We start from the raw sequence: 20,902 nt of genomic DNA, 5'->3' as shown, positions 1-20,902 counted from the left end.
CACACACACACACACACACACACACACACACACACACACACACACACACACACACACACACACACACACACACACACACACACACACACACACACACAAAAACGCAGCATTATGAACAACATTTCTTTTTAGCACCTGAAGACTGTGGTGACAATATAGTTCTTGTCAATATAGTTTATTTTGAATGATATATTTGCTGTAGTTTTTTCTATTATTACTTTATTATTGCTTGAACAAACAAAAACTAATAAAAAAGGAATGTAAATGCAAATGCTTCCTGGAGAGCTTCCAAAAAAAATTTAAAATAAAATTAGTTTAAAAAGTTATTTTAAAAGTTATAAAACTCATGCAGTCGCCACAGCGGAATAAACTGCCAACTTACCCAGCATATGTTTTATTCAGCGGATGCCCTTCCAGCCACAATCCAACACTGGATTATACAATGACTTGCCTAATTAACCTAACTTGCCTAATTACCATAGCTAAGCCTTTAAATTGCACTTTAAGCTGAACACTAGTATCTTGATAAATATCTAGTAAACCTTTACTGCCATCATGACAAAGAAAAAAGACATCAGTTAATAGAAATTAGTAATAAAAATTATTACGTTTTAAAATGTGTTGAAAACAGGAGGGCTAATAATTCAGAAAGTGAAGAGCAGGGCGGGGGTGCGTGTGAGGAGGGGGAACGGTAAAACGAGGTGACATATACGGATCTGGCTTGCTTCAGCACAAATTAAGCTATGTATATATACAGTTGAAGTCAGAATTATTCGCCCCCCTGTTTATTTTTTCCCCAATTTCTGTTCAACAGCAAAGATTTTTTTTTTTTTACATGTTTCTAAACATAATAGTTTTAATTACTCATTTCTGATTAATTTCATATTTTGCTGTGATGACAGTAAATAATGTTTGACTAGACATTTTTCAAGACACTTCTACAACTTAAAGTGACATTTAAAGGTTTACCTAGGTTAATTAGGTTAACTAGGCAGGTTAGGGTAATTAGGCAAGTTATTGAATAACAATGGATTGTTCTGTAGAATATCGGAAAAAAAAATATAGCCTAAAGTGGCAAATTATTTTGACCTTAAAATTCAAAACTGCTTTTATATTTTTCAGAAATAAAACAAATAATACTTTCTCCAAGAGAAAAAATATTCTTAAACATACAGTGAAAACTTTCTTGCTCTGTTAAAAATCATTTGGGAAAAATATTTAAAAACAAAAAAAAGGAAAGAAGAAAAATCAAAGGGGGGCTAATAATTCTGACTTCAACACTATATACACTTTGCATTTTTTTTTTTATAAAAACAACACTTTTAAAAGTGTATTTATGATGATCGTCTTTAATTTCAGAAAGCAGATGGATACAGACTAGAGAAAAACAAGCAGTATAAGTACATATATGCAATTAAAATATAATATTATATTTTACAAAAACATTTTATTTAAACAATTAATACACTGCATACACATAACGTTAAGATCTGTTCATTTCAATTTCTTAGCACAACTCAGCTGTAAACAAGTCTGAATGTGAAAATAAGTGTTTATTATTAAAACAACTAAATATTCGTTTGAATCTAGTTAAATATGTACAAAAAGTACATTTAATTTTTTCAGATATTAAATCATGTGAAATTAATCATGTAAAGTAATTCTTTGCTTTTGGATTTTTTTAATCAAGAAAGAACAACTGAGTAAAGAAATCAAAGTGAACATTGTTTTTTATTTTGTGTCTTCTCTTTTCTTAATGTTCAGAGTATCATATTCCAAGTTTTGAGCAGCAGAGAGCTGAAGAGAAGCATAAGTGTCTACTGTCTCTGTCTGAGCCTGAAAACAAAAAAACTCTCAGTCTCTCATCATCATTCAATATTAGCCTTTAGTAGATCTAGACCACATATTGAAAAAAAAACACTCACCTTCAGCTTGGTGGACAATCTAGGGGACAACAGTATATTAGGTTAGGAATGTTTGATCTGTTAAAATATCTCTGGATGCACTGTTTGTGTTTAAATCTTGTGAGATTCAGGGACTGTGAGTTATGATGGTCTATGCAGTGTGTGTATAATTAGCAAATTATTATTCTGATATTCTTTTACAAACACATTTTACTCATTCCAATCCCCATATGTCTATTGTGTTTTTCTTGTTCAATAGTTCCTTATTTTTGCTATATCTATAGTGCATCCTTATTGTAGACATCCAATAATACATTATCTGACCTTCTGGTGAGAGATATTTTAGGAGACATTTTACATTTCAATTAAACCTTAATACATTTAAATGAAAAAGTTAACAATTATCCACATCTGAATATGAGCCAGTTTCAGCCTGCATTAGATATTATAGATCCTTTACACAACACTGAATGATTATGTACCAAATTAATAGCACTAAGACAAATGTTCAAAATTGGTCGAATGTGAAATGTGGAAATAAAATTATCAGATTATAAGCATACGTGTAAGTGCCATTTAAAGACAGAGAACGTTTGACAGTCTTTAATAGAAACCCAAAACTTTGACCCACACAGACAAAAAAAACAAATGAGTGGCTTAAATTCACAGCATAGGCAGCGTGGTTTATCACTGTGGGCTTACAAAAGAAGGTCATCGATTTGAATCTGGGCTGGGCCAAGAGGCATTGCTGTGTTAAGTTTGCATGTTCCCCCCATGTTTGAGCGGGTTTACTCTGGGTGCTCCAGTTTCCCCTACAGTCCATGTGGCATACAGTAGATGAATTGCATAAACTAAATTGGCCATACACATTTTTTAAAAATAAGATTGTCCACATAAGCAAGGACACTGTGCATATAATTCTTGACCACATTAATACACTTACCGGACACATGTATATGTAACGGCACACAACATCACAACCACCAAAGCCCCAGCAGCAGCTCCAATCAGAATAAAGAGTAGAGTTCTACCTGACAAAAAAAGAGTGTTAGCAAAACTGCTTATAATTCACTCAAGTGCTGGGCATTCATAAATCGTTTTCCAAAATATTAATATTTTATTATTTGCTCACTCCTTATCTATTCAAGAGATACAATCTTACACTGATCTTGATTTAAGAATATTATTAAACATTATATTGTGTAAGATTCATCTGATTGTTTTAAGATTATTTGTCTCTTGTTCTACTTGCTTAGTAAAGCTTAAAGTTAGGTGCAAATTTTGCTTAATTGCAATTAGAAACATAATTGAAGACCAGGCTTTTATATTTAATTGTAATAACTTGTTTTAAGTGTGTCTATTAAAAAGGCTCAATATCCAGACTTATTCTTTTTTTAGCTGCAGTAACTTGCTTTATGTGTGTCCATTAGAAAAATGCTCAATCACACTCATACTCTTCAATACATTTTGAGAAGCAACCAGTAATAATTGTATTAATTAGAATACAATTAATTAGAATACTGTGAATAATATGTGTGATCTTGATTTAATTTAAATAATAATTTTGTTTCAGTTTAAATACCCTGGCTCAGTTTAAGACAGAATATATACAGGTATTACATGTAAGAGGCTAAATTATCATATGCATTTATTTATATGACAAAACATGTCTTTTTGACTCAAGAAGGTCCATACTGACTACAAAGGCAGAAACTGATAAGATCAGGGCCTGTTGTGTGGACTTTGGGGGTTTTATGGTGTGGTCACATGTTGATTGGTCAGTTTGAATGTCTTGAATGGCTTTAGTCACATGGTCAAGAAAAATACAAAATAGGGGGTAAACTCGAGCTCTGTCTCTTTTCCTGCCCTCTCTTTTCCTGGCCTGCTTCTCTCCTGCTTTGCTCCTCTCCTTCTCTGGAGTCTATCTTCTCTGACTCTACTGCAATCAGGCTTTTGGGCCTGCTCTCTTTGTCTCTCTCTCCCTCCCTCTGATTCTCTCCTTCTAAAGTTAAATGTAACTTTAATTTTACATTTAAGCTGGGTACAATTTATACCATATGTTTTATCATTACATATTTTATCATTTTATACAGTATTTTGTTATTAATTCAGTTGTAACCATAGAGAATTATTGTCATTAAATCATCTCATTTTCAAGTATTTGTGAATTACTTTTGATTTAACATCAACACTTAATTGTTCCATATAGCAATACAATACAATCACATAATATCAACGCTCTCCCATATTTATAGCTATTAATACTGCCCTTATTTCCGTTTTTGGTATAAGATTGCAGAAGAATGGTTTCACTAGAAATGTACAGTTTTTTACCATCATGCTGATCACTTTTTAGTCACTCGGCAGAACTACAGTTCGAACCGCTGTGGTTTAAAGACCGTTCTTACATAAAATTCTTAAAAAAAATAAAAACTCTAGTTTTAAGACCTTTTCACACAAAATAGGAAACCTCATTATCTTATAATCATTATAATACTCATTTTAAGACCATTTGCTCTTTGCTAAAGGCTAGGTAAGTTGTCTTTTTTTAAGAAATCTTACCAAGTATATTTATATCACTGCACTTGACTTGTATCTAATGTCTATCTATCAGTCATTTGTTTCTTGTATTTAGAATTTTTTTTTTTTTTTTTGCAGTGCAGCCTGATGTCATTCATAACTGTTTTGACAATTGTTGGTAACCAGTGATAGTAGCCATGAAGTGACTTTCAAAACTCTATGTAATTTAGTGGCTACAGTCAACTGTCTGATTGCTAATATTCCACTTTTTGTGTTCAACTGAAGAAAGAAACGCAAGAAGGCTTAGAGGGTGAGTGATGACAATATACATTTCTGTGTGTGATCTAACCTTTAAACAACTAAATAATCATTATGAAAATGGCATTTATTGACAGATTATTGACAAATGCTTCTTTTGTATTCTATTGAATGAATCACATGTGCAAAGCAGTTGAAGCTTTTGATTTGTCATATAATGACCATATTTATCAACTAAAACAATTTTATCAAAGCAGATAAATAAAGGAACTGAAATTAAAAACACAGACTTACTTTCTTTTTGAATGATGAAGTCCAGATGAAACAGTTGAGTTGCATTGCCATGAGTGTTTTTACTGACACACAGCAGAGTGTTTGAGTGTGTGAGAGACTGATGTAGAGAGATGAAGCTCCTCAAGCTTGTGTTGCTCAATCGCTCTTTACTGATGAACGTGCTTGAAGAGTTTGAGACGGGGCGTCCAGACAGATACCATTCCACTACAGGATAGGGATTCCCATCAACCTCACAGAAACACACAGTTACATTAGTACTGGAACAGCTGGAGTTTGAGATCTGAGTAGCATCTGAAAAGAAAGAGAGAGAATGATATTAAACCTCTAGATTTCTAAGTGTCTTGTGGAGAAGAGAAGAGAAGAGAACAGATGGCAGTAAAAGTCCTACACTGCACATGTAATGTGATGCTGCTGTGAGCTGTTCTGTTCTTGTTCTGCAGCTGGTAGCTTATAGAGCAGGTGAAAGTGACTCTGTGGTGCCGTGGAGCAGCAGTGAAGTTCAGATCAGAGATGATGAGCTCCTTTAGTTTGCTGCTCTTACTGAGGGGGATTTTGGCAGTGGAGCTCCATGTGAGAGTTGCTGGAGGAGAAGAGCAGAGAGTCTCAGCAGAGCAGCGCAGACTCACAGATCTGCCCTCCAACACCTCCTGCTGACCCTGCAGCTCCTGCCCATCCACATACAGCACAACTCGCGGATTCACTGGAGACTCTAAAACAAACACAGACTGGTCTTTAATAGACATGAAATACGGCATGATCAAAGGTCTACAGTGTCAAACACAAAGAAACAACAACTGTTCTTTCAGCAATAAAATGCAATATTTATCAGAGAAATTACTAATTATAAAGTCCCAGGATTTCATTGTATACACTTTAGATATCGAGATAATTTACACAAATATTAACCAGTCATGAAGTCACTCACCGATCACATTTACTGAAACATTGCCTTTTCTGTAGGTCCATTTCAGTCCACCTTCACCCTCAATTCTGAAGAAATACTGACCACTGTGATTTGATGTGACATCATAAAAGACAGTGTTACAGTCCTTATCTTTTAACTTTCCAGTTATTTTCCCTTTAATAAAAGAGTTCTGCATTGATGAGTTAAACACTGGGCTGCTGATCCTATCATGTTTGTCTTTATACCAGACTCCAGCAGCTCTCTCAGAGATGTCTTTATCATATGTTTCATTAATGTCAAATCTGCACTTTATAATCACACAGGATCCATTGAGAGCTTGAATCTTCTCTGGCAAACTGATACTGAAATCTCTACAGCAAACACCTAAAGTAAAACACACAAGGTGAAATCATTTAAAATAAAAGCAGATACAAACAATGGAGTATTTAGACACATGAAAACATTTCGTTTGGGTTGGACAAAAAGTCAATAAAGCAATTTTTTTTGCTTTGTCAGTTTACATTTAAGCAGAACAATAGAAACTGTTAAATTTAAGGGAAGCATAGCTCTCGCCTTAGCCATCGGCGATGCTGATGCACACCAAAAAAATGTAACTACACGTTGCAACGACGCGTACCGCAAGCTCTGTGATTGGTCGGCTTGGTCTTGCTGATGAGTGTGGGCGGAGGTGAGAGCAGCGTGAGCCCGATGGAGCGAGTGTTTACAAGTGTCAAGTCCCGTGAAGGAGCTTCAGATGGAGACTGATGTTTTGTGTTTACCTTATGATTAAAGTTGTTGCATGTTCGCCAATTCCTGCATCAAAATGAGCGAGTTTGACGCACTTATACATTAAGAAAGAGCTCAGAAAAAAACAAAACACCACCGAAGAAACTCGATACAGAGGAACATAAACATCTCACTGCCAGCTAGCATTTTGAAAGTGTTATTGCAGAAGAACACAAACAGCGCGCAGAAGTATAAATGCATGTCAACGTGCGTTGCATGCGCCGTGGGTCACACCGATCACTTGACGCAGAAGTATAAACCAGGCTTAAAGGATTTAGCATGTGAACTAATTTATTTTACAGCATTTCTTGAAGGACACCTATGATGAAAATCATCTTTTGTAAGCTGTTTGGACAGAACTGTGCGTAGGTATAGTGTCCACAGTCATATTGGAATGATTAAACACAATAAGTCTCTTTTTAAATATTTCCTGACATTAAAATAGGATCAGAATCCCTCCCATTTTGACCTCCACTACAACGTGATGTAGGAGTATGGTTTACTCACCATCGAATTGATTGACTGATGCGTATTGACATGTCTCCATAGTAACACTACGGACGTTATATCCACAAAACAGGACGTGCACAAAGTAACTATGATTAAAGGTCTGTTCAGCTCTCTGTGATCATCAATCATTATCAAATGTCATATTTACCATGCAAAAACAGAGCAAAATTAAAATAGGTGCCATTTACAGTAAATAAGAAAAAATAATGGCCAAACCTTGCAGGAGAAAGCAAACAGAAAGGATTTTCTCAGCAGTGTTCATCTCTTCATTAACAGACACTCAGTCCTGTGGTGAAACACAAGTGCATAAACAGATAGGAAAAAAATAATACCAAAACAATAACTTAAATGAAATTTCTATACAAATCCCCACAAATTAATGCAAAATGATTTTTTGAAATACAAAACTACAATTGTCAGCATTTATCACTTGACTTACCAGAAAAGAGAAAACAGTGAAACCAGTGCAGCTGTCAAGATGTGTGTCAAATGCGTGAATGATAAGAGCTGCACTGCTGCTGATGTGAGGCTGAGCAGAAGTGTAAGGTTACAGGAAGATCAGTCAGTATTTGGTTTTTGTGACTCTGTGTCAACAACTAGCCTGTTTTACCTTAAAAACAAAGAGAGGGTTTTAAGTCACTCACATATTCATAAGCTTTAAGCTTTTAGCTGTTTTGTAAATTTATGTATGTATTGTTTTTGTTTATTTGATTTCTTTAGCATGTTCTCTCTTTCATTAACTTGGAGAATGATTTAAAACACTGACAGGTTTGAGTCTGTACTGAAAAACTCTAGTCTCTGTTTAAACTGTTCAGCAGTTTATGTTAATTTTAATTGGTAGAAACTCACATTTTCATATTTCTGTCACGACCACTGCTATCAAAGATTAACAAAAAGCACACAGTCTGGACTAACATTACCTGCCATTAAACAACATTTAAGTATTTTTATTGTGTTTAATAAATCAAGCTATTTTGTGTGTCAGTTGTCACTTTACATTGGATAAAACTTATGTATATAATTACATTTATAAATCTCCATCTTAGTCTCTTTTAAAAACACCAATGCCTTAGAGACAAATGACAAACCAAGCAGCATTTGCAAACAAATAATGCAAGAGAAACGATTTTTCTGTCCTGGGGATTATTTTACCTAAGCAAAGTTTTATAAACAAGTTTCAGGAGAAGTACGAGGCTAATTCATGTTTGACAATTATACTATTATCCACTAAGCACAAGAACAAATTAAAGGATCAATTGGCACTACCGTTGGGCGGGTGGAGTTTTCTGAGTACGGGCTAGGCACTGTTTTTGGACCTCTCTGTCTTTTCTGGTTTATGTGTATGGAATGGTGAAGAACAGCATAAGTAATTTCCTTTTTTCTTAATGCTGTCTGTGGTTTTTCTGTTCTCGTCCTCGCTGTTGTTTTACTATTAGGGCTGTGTGTGCTAACTGTTGTTGGTACCATGTCGGACCAGTGGGTTGAGGTTTTGTTGATAACAGGAATAAGTTGGTGGAGTAGAAAATTGTAATTGAAGGACAGTTTGTTTCAGTTCTCCCACTTTCCTTAATTGCCAAACACACTACTTTATAAAACGTGCCACCATTTGTGAGCAGTGACATTTTAACAGGCTTTGTCAGTGGTAAATTAATCTCGCCAATAAAGAACTTTTTGATCAGTAGCAAATCACCTTTTTTGAAACATAGTTTCTTTTAGGTGATTCTTCTACATGATTATCCTGGATAATGCTGATCTACACCTGACACATCATTTTAGGTCTGAGGATTAGTTTACACTTAGCTGATGATTGGTAATAAGATAGTTTGGCATGCTGTCTCGGGAGAGAGCCCTGAGCTCATGATATCCTCAAGCCCGGGGCTCCCTCCCGTTTGCAGGGCGAGAGGGGAGTTTAAGCTTAGGTAGATCTCAAGAAGTGGCAAATTTGCTAATCTTGGTGTTCTCTGGCAAATGCAAAACATCCTGCACAGTGTTGGGCTATAAGCACATACCCCACATGAGGACATCGGGCCCTCATACCACCATTCACGGAGTCTGTTTCTGCCCTTTACAGCAGACACTTGCACATTTGTGGCATGTCAGAGGTCATTTTGCAGGGCTCTGGCATTGCTACTCCTGCTACTCCCTGCACAAGGGGGGAGGTAGCGGTCCTGCTGCTGGACTGTTGCCCTCCTACGGCCTCCTCCACATCTCCTGATTTACAGGTATGTCTCCTGGTAGTGCCTCCATGTTCTGGACAATATGCTGACAGACACAGCAATCATTCTAGCCACACCTCACATTGATGTGCTGTCCTGGATAAGCTGCCCTACCTGAGCCACTTGTGTGGATTGTAGACTCTGTCTCATGCTACCACTAAATTGAAATCACCACAAGCATTCAAAAGTGACTAAAACATTATACAGAAAGCATAGAAACTGACAAGTGGTCTTTGGTCACCACCTGCAGAAGCACTTCTTCATTGGTAGTGTCTTGCTTATTGTCTATAATTTCCCCTTGTTGTCTATTTCATTTGCACAACAGCATGTGAAATTGATTGTGAAGCATTGCTGCTTTCTAAGTGGGCAGTTAGATTTAACAGAAGTGTAATTAACTTGGTTACGTTTTGTTGTTTAAGTGATCCCTTTTTCTTGTTTGTGTATTTATTTACACTAAGGAAGGCATTGTGCCGAAACGTCTATGTCTTTTAATCACCTGTAGAATGTAAGAAAAATAAAAAATAAAAACAGTACAAAGCAATTACTTGTGTGTGAATCATTACCTTTTTTGAATAATAGCAGTGTAATGTATTTAAAATTATTTAGAAGGAAATGTTGTGCTTTAGAAACTCTTCTCTACAGCACAATTCATAAAAGCAGCTATTCAAATTAATAAAAACATACATATGTCAATAAAGGCTAAAACTCTTCCCATACTTTGTTTACAAATATGTATTTTGTAAATGTTTAGACTGATTTCTCTGACCACCTGAATGAAAAATATTACGAAAAAAGGGTAAAATAATGTTAATCTTGAAGTGGACTGTGTCTCAGTTTGATAGAGTGAGACAGTTCAGCACTTACTAATTTTGTATATTCCAGGTCCAAATTTCAAAGTGTGAAGAACCAGAATAGTCGTTTTATTTTCTCTGGTAAGCTAATGCTGAAATCTCTACAGCAAAATCTACGAAACACAAGAAGAAAATCACTGAAGCTGTCAGACACACAAACACATTTCTGCTTGGTTGAAAAGCACTTCAATTTTCCTTTTTTCAGATTTAAGTTGAGGCTGAGATTAGGTGTGCTGTAAATAAAGTTACTAAAACATTCATTCATTCATTCTTTTTCTTTTCGGCTTAGCCCCTTTATTAATCTGGGATTGTCACAGTGGAATGAACCACCAACATATCCACATATGTTTTATGCAGCGGATGCACTTCCAGCTGCAACCCATCACCGGGAAACACTCATAATCTCTCATTCACACACATACACTATGTACAATTTAGCTTACCCAATTCACCTGTACTGCAGGTCTTTGGACTGTGAGGGAAATCGAAGAACCCGGAGGAAACCCACACCAACACGGGGAGAACATGCAAACTCCACAATGAAATGCCAACTGACCCAGCTGAGGCTTGAACCAACGACCTTCTTGCTGTGAGGCAACAGTGAGCAAACATATAAAAGTATTAAATGTGTTTGTTTGCAAATGCTACCTAAAATCCAGAAAATAAAAACTCTAATAATAAATGGAGTTTTCAATGATCAATTCTTCTGTGAACTATGCCTTTAAATCTATCAGCTGAGGCCCCCTAGTGGTTAGTGGCTTGAGTACAATTGTTTTATTTCTCATTGGAAAACATAACTTGACACTATCAGTCTCTTAAGTCATAAAGAGTTACATTATATACTGTTAATTAGTATGATTTGTTATGTTACATCTGTTTATAAACGATATTTAATAATGCAGGCCATATGAACTTCCTGTCAAGTCCCTTAAACTTGAATGAATACTTGAAGAATGAAGAATGAGTTGTTGTTCATTATTTACTTATGTCAACTAATGCATTAACTAAAACATTACTAACATTTATTGTTTACATTAAAGATTTATTATTGCAAAATAAACGTATTGATCATTGTTAAGCCATGTTATCTGATCAATTAACATACATGAGTATATGTGTATACATTAGTGTATGTGTAATGTGGCGAGCTCTCCAGTGTAGCATCGCCATGGTCACAGACTCGTATGAGGTGCCGTATAGGATTTAAATCAAACTTAGCTTATCAACACATACATAAAACACATGTATATACACCTATAAATTACTCGCATATACACCTATATATATATATATATATATATATATATATATATATATATATATATATATACACACACACACACATATATATATATATATATGTATGTATATATAGATATTCATCACAATGGAAAATATTTTTGTGTTTAAAATATTTATTAGTGATGCATGCAATGATTACAGAACAACAACAACAACAAAAAAAAAATGCAAAGGATGGCAATTCCTGATTTTTGAAATTACTTTCAACAATTCCAAAAAGAGACTGGGCAGAAGCACAGCTTCATCTGGCAGAGGAACAACTGACTCTGACCAAACTGCAGCAAACCAAGACCACACTTGAGATCTGCCTTCTAAAGAATGCGCTCAGACAAGCTGCTCTCTCCACATTAGATGAGGAAGTCTGACATTATTGTGGAGGTTTCAACATTGTCTTTTTTTTATTCAATACATCTATATTTGAAACTTATTATAAATATCCTCAATGTACAGTGTTGTAGATCTCAGATGAGCGGACTGCTGGAAGAGGATGGGGTGGGTTTTTTCTTGCTTTTATTATTTATTGTTATAATTATTTTATTATTTATCAAATTTTCTTAGTTTTCATTTCAAATAAAAATAAAGTTATATTTACCCCACACTGGCTATTCTTTTTGTTGCTCTTTACAAAGGCCTATCTATCCATCTACATTGTGATTGAGCACTGGTAATCCAGATTTAGTGATCCTGAAAAGTTCCTATCCGGATCAGATTGATCCAATCCAATGTCGCTTTGAAAAACTGTCTCAAAAAGTAAGCTGGATTACGTGATCACAGATTGCAAAAACAGGATTACTAAATCCGGATCAATTTTATCCGGATTAAACCTTTTAAAAAACCGGGCCCTGAGGAGCGCCCGTGTTTAAAAAGTTACTTACCTCTATCTCCAAAACAGAGATGGTTTGGAAGTTAGCTAACTCATACCCACCCGATGGCCAAATGGGGTGTCAAACATTGCACAGTGAATCTAAGATCGGTTCCATTGACCCAGCCTTTGAAGCAGATTTACGCAGATACTGCTAGGTGTCCTACTTGCAAAAATGTTTCATAAATGCCCAGAGGCTCAGGTTTCAAGTTTATATGATGGATTATCCAAGTAAAAAACCTATCATCACAGTTGTCCTAAAACTAATAAACAACACATATTATTGTTTGGGACAGTTTTGAGTTGCTAGGACATGGCTGGAGAGCTTCATGATGATCCAGCAACACTGGTTGTCTCTTATGTCTCTCTGACATTGCTATGCAATGATAATAATCACTGGAATAATCACTGTGAGATTTACTTACATGTTTTGGGCACATAACTACACAATTCATTTCTACACAGCGCCTCACAGCAAAAATGATGTAGATTTGAGTCCCAGGTGGCATTTCTGTTTGGAGTTTGCATGTTCTCTTGGTGTTTGCACAGTTCTGCCTTTTCCCACAGTCCAAAGACACATGATATAGGTAAACTGAACAGACTAAATTGGACAAATGAAAAAGTGTATGGCTGTTTCCCAGAGTTGTGGCTGGAAGGGCTAACACTGCATAAAACATATGCCAGAGTAATTGGCAGTTCATTCTGCTGTGGTGACACCTGATTAATCAGGGACAAGACAAAAATTTTATGTTAGACACTACTGAAATTTTTTAAATCTGACGAAAAAAATATTATGCAAATAAAAAGAGCAGTTTATTGAATAGTCATTGTGTACACTGTACAAAAATAATTTTCAAAATTGCAAAGAAAACAAGTTTTCAATTTTCTTGAAGTATGTTGTTCAAAAAAGTCATTTCTACATGTTATACTTGGGTATTTCACATTTAATTTAAGAATTTGATAATATTATTCGTTTTTGTCATTTTTAAATAAAGATAATTTTTAATGCTCAGCGTCATGCTTGAAATTACTAAAAATAATTCTAAATCTGTTTAAAATTACATGATGAACATAAATATCTCTTGATACTGCTAAAGGAAATAGTTAAACAGACACTACACTGGGAAGGAAAATAACTAACACTCTAAGTAATAATAAAACAGTTAAATGTTTAAACATAATTTAAATGTAAAACTTGCTTAATGCTAAATTTATACATATTTATAAATTACCAAATTACAAAGCACAAAAACCCCACAAATGTTTCTATATACAGGCTACCATAATGCGTAGATCCTTTAGAAATTTGGCCTCAGTGTGGAGACTGAAGCGTCTATTTTAAAGATATTTAAAGCTCTGTTCAGCAAAAAATAAAACTCTCAAAAAAGAATTCACTTATATTTCACTTGTTCCAAGTTCTTCCTTTCGCTGAACACAATATATTTTGTTGGAGAAAGATATACCAATGGATGTTGAGGGTTGATTTACATAGTTAATTTTGTTTCTACTATTGATGCCAAATGGCAGCATTTATCAACAATCTTCAGAATATCTTATTTTGTCTTCAACAGAAGAAATCAATTTTAGAACCACTTGAGTATGAGTAAATGGTGAGGTGGATGTAAATGTTTAGGTGGATTTCAATATTACTGAACAATACAAATATATTCAAATACTTTTAAAAAATAAACACTTTACTATGGTATATTAACTACAGTAGTTATACAGTAGTCAATATCATCAATTTATAAAGAACCTTTGTATAATTATTTAACAATTTAAATGTTTTAATTATTTAACAACTAATTATTTAACAAATGTGTTAGATTATGAACATCAAACTCAATTCCTGCACAGCAAACATCAAACATTATGTGCGCAATCTAAAGCATTGGAAGGATAGGAATGGACCCATGTATTGTAAAAAATACATTCTACACATTCCAGTTTTAATGGCAAATCCGCTACTTATTTTAGACTTTGACAAATTGTATAAAACATTGTAAATAATAAGTAAAAATATCTTAAGTTAATGTGCAAAAACTACATAATCCCTATCCCATTGTTTAATTGCTTGATTGTTTTGAATGATTTTAACTCTAAGGACTATGATATGTAATCTTTTCATAAAGCTGAGAGTCTACTCCAAAGAGCTCTTCCTCTGATTGCTTTAACGGTGTTTGTTTAGTAAGTTTATCTGCTCTCTCAATCACCTGTGCTTCTGTTGATCTTGAAAACTCTCTCACTAAACTCTCTGCTTCTGCTGCTCCTCCAGAATCACGCTGGACCACTGCATAGTCAGCATGAAGACAAGAGACGCTCTCCACCTCTTCTGACTCTGCTTTATAGTTTTTGAAGTCAATGGAGGAATAAATGATGGATTTTTGGCGATGGATGTCTGGATTTGCTGTGGCGTCTTCAACAGATGACACAGTGGCATAAAGAGAGTCTCCTTCATTCTCCTGTGTAACATGAAAGATTGATAGAGCTGAATTAGTGCTGGAAAACTAATGTGGCTTTTGAAAACTGTTCAGCGTTTGTACAGTGGTGAAAAATGTATTTAAGTTTATTTGCAACTTTAGCATTTTATAAATATGTTGTGTTTATAAATTAACGATTTGTGTGTTTTGTGTACTGTTACTTACTTTATCTGCATTTTGACCACTTCCTTTAGCACTTTCTTCTTGTTTGGTTTGTTGAAGTTTCCCACGCTCTTTTCTAGGGAAAAAAAACAGGTTTACATTTAGATTAATTTTTAAAATGAGATTAACATTTAGCAAAACCAACATAATTAAGTCTCATGTAAAAAGACATGAATACATGAGGTGTCAATGAAATTGATGCATGATTATGAAAAACAAATAGCAGCAGGTATTCATGCTCAGTGTTTTCTCAGACATAACTTCTCTTTTTTAACAGTTTTATGTGTAAAACTGATGTCAATGTGGTTATCAAAGGTGTCAAGTGGAAATTAAGTTCCCCTCAAGTTCACAGGTCAACTTCAACAACACTGTCAGAGTTTAAAAATGGTGTGTTCGATTTGAAATTAGGTATATATGTTGTTTTAAACATGGAGATCTTCTCTGTGGAGTAACATTGCTCTTATATGTTTCATTCTTAATGCCTTGTCATATGTGTTGGACCTACCGTAGATATATAATGACCGATATCAAAGTCACCAAAAGCACAACAGCAACTCCAATCAGCATGAAGGAAAAACTCAAACCTAAAGAATAAAAATAGTGTTAGAGGAAGGGTGCCCAAATTCTGCTGGAGGGTGACTGTCCTGAAGAGTTTAGCTTCAACTCTAATTAAACACACCTGAGCAAGCTAATTTGGGTCTAACTGTTCATACTAGACCAGGGGTCACCAACCCTGTTCCTGGAAAGCTACCTTCCTGCAGAGTTCACCTCAACCCTGATCAAACACAACTGAACCAATTAATTAGGCAGCACTTGAAAATTACAGGGATGTGTGTTTGTTCAGGGTTGTAAATTAAATCTATTGGAAGGTAACTCTCCAGGAACAATGTTGGTGACTTCTGTATCCATACAGGCAAGTTGAAGCTTAACTCTGCAGGACACTGGCCCACCAGGACAGAGTTTTACACACCTATTTTAGAAGGTCATAGACTTCAAATAACAAAATAACAATGACTTTCAGAACAGAAGAACAATCTAAAAATTTTTTAACAGTAGTGTTCCCACTGAAATCAAAGATTACATGTGCTGATATCTGTTTATAGAATATTGAGAGATTGTTTTTTTAATTGGATAAATTATGGAAAAGAAACTCACGTGTTGAAGATGGAAGAAGCTGAAGACTTTCATTACCATGAGTGTTTTTACTGACACACAGCAGAGTGCTTGTCTGTGTGAGAGACTGATCTAGAGAGATGAAGCTCCTCAAGCTTGTGTTACTCAATCGCTCTTCACTGATGAACATGTTCGAGGAGTTTGAGACGAGACGTCCAGACAGATGCCACTCCACTACAGGAGAGGGATTCCCATCAACCTCACAGAAACACACATTTACATTCCCAATGTTACAGCTGGAGTTTAAGATCTGAGGAGCATCTGAACAAGAAAAAGAATGATATTAAACCTCTAGATTTATGAGTGTCATATGGAGCAGAAGAGCAGAACAGAACAGATGGCAGTAAAAGTCCTACACTGCACATGTAATGTGATGCTGCTGTGAGCTGTTTTGTTGTTGTCCTGCAGCTGGTAGCTTATAGAGCAGGTGAAAGTGACTCTGTGGTGCCGCTGAGCAGCAGTGAAGTTCAGATCAGAGATGATGAGCTCCTGTAGTTTGCTGCTCTCACTGTGGGGGATTCTGGCAGTGGAGCTCCATGTGAGAGTTGCTGGAGGAGAAGAGCAGAGATCGTCAGCAGAGCAGCGCAGACTCACAGATCTGCCCTCCAACACCTCCTGCTGATCCTGCAGTTCCTGCTCATTCACATATAGCACAACTTGAGGATTCACTGGAGACTCTGAAACACATACAGAATGGTCTTCAATTGACATGAAATACGGCATGATCAAAGGTCTACAGTGTCAAACACAAAAAAACAACAACAGTTACTTCAGCAGTAAAATGTAATATTTATCTGAGAAATTACTAATAATAAAGTCTCAGGATTTCATTCTATACACTTTAGATAATAATTTACACTAATAATAACTAATCATGAAGTCACTCACCGATCACAACTACTGAAGTATTGCTTTTTGTAAAGGTCCATTTCAGTCCACCTTCACCCTCAATCCGGAAGAAATACTGACCACTATGATTTGATGTGACATCATAAAAGACAGTGGTACAGTCCTTGTAATTTAATTGTCCAGTTATATTCCCTTTAATAAAAGAGTTCTGGGTTGATGCACTAGAGTTAAACACTGGGCTGCTGCTCTTATCATGTGTGTCTTTATACCAGACTCCAGCAGCTCTCTCAGTGAGGTCTTTATCATATGTTTCATTAATCTCAAATCTGCACTTTATAACCACACAGGATCCACTGAGAGCTTGAATCTTCTCTGGCAAACTGATGTTGAAATCTCTACAGCAAACACCTACAACACACATGATGAAAAGCCTTAAATATAACACATTTCATGATGCAAATTGATCAGTGTTATCTACCTTAAGCACAGTGTTACAAAAATGTTGTGTGGATCCTTATTTGAGTAGTAACAAATAAAAAAGACTGACACTTAGCAGTTTATAGTCAGATTAACCCTTCAACAGTCACCATATTCTTAATTTACACTAGAAACGTTTAAGTTGATAAAAAATTATCCGAAATAATAAGCAATATGAAGGAAACACAAAATGACAATGTTCTTTAAAATGTTGGTTATTCAACTCTGTGTGTTTCTTATGAATTTTCATTTAAAGTTTAAAGGGACAATTGGACAATTGGTGTTCAATTCTAAAATGACTTTAGTATATGAACAAATCCTCTCTCTCTCTCTCTCTCTCTCTCTCTCTCTCTCTCTCTCCCTCTCTCTCTCTCTCTCTCTCTCTCTCTCTCTCTGGCACACTCTTCCCTCCTCTGTCCTCTTTTTCTTGCTCCTTCAATAATTTTAACAGCCAATGATTTTGTCACATTCTTCATTAATTAATACACTTGATCAGACTGAACAGGTTACATTTTACTAGCAGAATCAGGAAGAAAAACATACCTTGCAAGAGAAAACAGAAGATAATGATTTTCTGAGTAGTGTCCATCTTTTTATTAACAGTCACTCAATCCTGTAGAGAAACACACACTTTTGTTTTCACATATATAGGTAACACTTAAGGTTGTATTAGTTAACATTAGTTAATGCTTTAGTCAACATGATTTAACAATTAACAACACATCTGTTTTACTTCATCTGAATTACTTAACCTTAATCTTAACTAAACATATAATAATGTGTGAGATAATGCATTAGCAACATGAACTAATGTTCATGGACTTCATCTAATGGTGACTGACAATTCATCTTTGTTAATAAAGGATTAAATAAAATGATCAAACAACAACAACAAACAATGCATTTATTTAAACTAAGTCTTTGTTAATGTAAACTCGCAATTATAGTAATGTGCTAGTTATTGCATTAGTTAGCATGAACATAATGAACAACGAGTCAGGTTCATCACTACGCAATCTTTTCTCGTTTTAATTTACTATATACCAATGCATACTAACAGGTAAAGCTTAGGATAGAATCTTGGTTCCTCATAAAAGTCGGGACACAGGAATTCTAAAGGAACGCTGTTTTGTGTGTTAATTTGGAAATTTCAGAGTTGCATGTTATTCATTACATGACTTAAACCCATCCTAATATCAACTCATGTGTTACTAACATCTATACAGCGATTACAAAAATACACATCATTTAAACTTTTAGAATCTTTATAAAGTTATACAACAGTGATAAATTTGCTAATCTTTACCATGTTAAAAAAAGATATATAATTAAAGGATTCGGATTTCTGCTTTCCAGTCCATCTCATCATGGACCAAAGTTTATCCTTTTCATAATCCTGTTTCTCAGTATTTAACTGTGAATTGATTTCAATTAATGAATATGTTAACACATTGCTTAATATAAGAATGTTCAGTGCATTTGCCTGTCTTTTAATAACTATTTTCAGAAGCCACCAAACTAGGTCAGAGGTCACGGAGACTTTGAGTGGAACTGAGAGCTGAGGACAGGAAGTAACTGTTTCTATTGTTATTTCGACAAGTTAATACTGTCTAAAATGTCTAAAGCGATTTTGCTATTTTTACGGTTAATTCTTTTAAAGTGATTCTACTGGTATTCAAGATAGACTTTGTATAGTAAGAATATAATTGCCTAAATGTAGATTATACCAGTTTTTAATCTGTTTCGATAAAGAAGGCTGAGAGTACACTCAGCCTTGGATAAGAAACAGATTATACTTTAAGTGTGTCTGTTCTATTTGATTGTTGATCCGTTTCACAGGTCTGGAGCCAGCTCTGATCAGTCTAAGGGATGTCTGACGTTTATGCTTAAGATATTGTTCAGAATATACGCACAAACCCCACGTAAAAATTTCCTAGTCTATCTGTGTTTTAACCAATCAGGTTAGAACACCTATATGTGTGACGCAGTTAATGACGTTATGTGAGAGTATAATTGTTATTGATTGGTGATTGTAAGCAGAGTGGCCTAGGAACTCATTGCGAGTGTTGAAGCTGGCTTCTGTTGATGTAACTGCAAACTATCTTCAGTAAACTTGATTTATTTATTTAAATCTCTGACTCTGGCTCTTCTTCATCTACCAGACTGGTCATTCTTTGGGTCAAGCTGTAAACTATCCCTACATAATAAAAATATTTATAAAAAATTAAGAATTAATAACGAGCGCTACTAGTGACAAATCATGTTAGCAGAGTTAAGAAAGCTTACTTACACATTAGGATTAGAAAATGTTGTACTAGTGTACAATATACAATATGGTTTCTAATTCTCTTGATACAAATTTGTTTCATGTTAGTAAAGAGTCCACTAACAATAATAATATGCGTGTTGAATATTGTTTATGAACCCCGTTCATTGTTTGATCATGTTAAGTAACACATTACTGCCACATCAATGCATTTGTTTGTTTAAACGATCAAATATTTAGTATTCCTGAATAAATGTGTTGTTTATTCAATCAGTCACATTATTTAATTCATTACCATACACTGTACATTAGTGTATGTGTAAGTAAACATTAACAAGTTAAACTGTTCAATATATTAAGCTGCAAGTTGCAAGTGAAAATCTATGTCTCTGACTGATTTTGCATTACTGCTTATATAAGGAGAAGCATTAGTTAACATTAACAAAGATTAAGTAATGCTTAATAGATGGTGTTTATTATTAATTAATGTTCAATAATACACACTTACTGTAAAGTTTTACCAATGTATAAATTACATGAGAATCATATAGAGTTTAATGTAAAACACGCGATATTCATAAGTTCATTAAAAATGTCCAACATACTGAATATTTTCACTTACCAGAAATGATAAAACAGTCAGTGTTAGTTTCCAAGATCTTTTTTAGAAACAAAAAGAAAAATTGTCATGTATTAATGCAATAAGAATTGCCCTGCTGCTGATGTGAGGCTAAGCAGGAGTGTGATGTGAAGAAGTCACAAACTCTTAATACTGACTGAACTTCCTGTGTCGACATCAGTCTCAAAATGCAAAAATATTTGTCCAATAACTTACATTACATTACATTCAGAAAATGTATGAAAAAAAGAAGTTTAATTTCTTATCTCATTCTTATCTCCTTTATTCACCTATTGAATTAATCAATGTTGTTCTGTAATTTGGTTAGAAAAGAAATTGTAATTGTGTTTCTGTCAGCACTACGGCTATCAAAGACTGACAAAAAGCACACAGTCTGTACTGATGGTAACATATGCCTCTGTTCTGGGCAAGAACACTTTTAAGGGATTAATTATGGGAAATAAGGGAA

General features: G+C 34.8%; 1 protein-coding gene across 1 annotated transcript; it reads right to left on the bottom strand.

The window, feature by feature from the left end:
• Nucleotides 1-803: 803 nt before the first annotated feature.
• On the bottom strand, nucleotides 804-20,544 carry LOC103910452 (uncharacterized). The gene is made up of 16 exons (XM_087247695.1): nucleotides 20,437-20,544; nucleotides 18,092-18,161; nucleotides 17,111-17,479; nucleotides 16,579-16,899; nucleotides 16,205-16,483; nucleotides 15,555-15,633; nucleotides 15,053-15,125; nucleotides 14,509-14,869; nucleotides 9,246-9,438; nucleotides 7,393-7,457; nucleotides 5,902-6,264; nucleotides 5,365-5,685; nucleotides 4,977-5,267; nucleotides 2,848-2,935; nucleotides 1,926-1,944; nucleotides 804-1,836 (listed from the first exon to the last, which is right to left on the bottom strand). The coding sequence occupies exons 2-16, from the start codon at nucleotides 18,135-18,137 to the stop codon at nucleotides 1,732-1,734; spliced, it is 2,973 nt and encodes a 990-aa protein (XP_087103821.1). The 5' UTR covers nucleotides 18,138-18,161; nucleotides 20,437-20,544; the 3' UTR covers nucleotides 804-1,731.
• Nucleotides 20,545-20,902: the final 358 nt, after the last annotated feature.

This window comes from Danio rerio, chromosome 4, assembly GCF_052040795.2.
Source record: "Danio rerio strain M-AB ecotype USA chromosome 4, GRCz13ab, whole genome shotgun sequence".
NCBI lineage: Eukaryota > Metazoa > Chordata > Actinopteri > Cypriniformes > Danionidae > Danio > Danio rerio.
This window is presented reverse-complemented; position numbering and strand designations above follow the sequence as displayed.

What these genes read in the sequence shown, in the direction of transcription:
- LOC103910452 (XM_087247695.1), bottom strand. Translation starts at nt 18,137, where the DNA reads ATGGACACTACTCAGAAAATCATTATCTTCTGTTTTCTCTTGCAAG. An exon ending in TACTTCAGTAGTTGTGATCG is followed by an intron (nt 16,900 to 17,110) that starts GTGAGTGACTTC and finishes TATGTGTTTCAG; the next exon opens with AGTCTCCAGTGAATCCTCAA. An exon ending in CATCACATTACATGTGCAGT is followed by an intron (nt 16,484 to 16,578) that starts GTAGGACTTTTA and finishes TTTCTTGTTCAG; the next exon opens with ATGCTCCTCAGATCTTAAAC.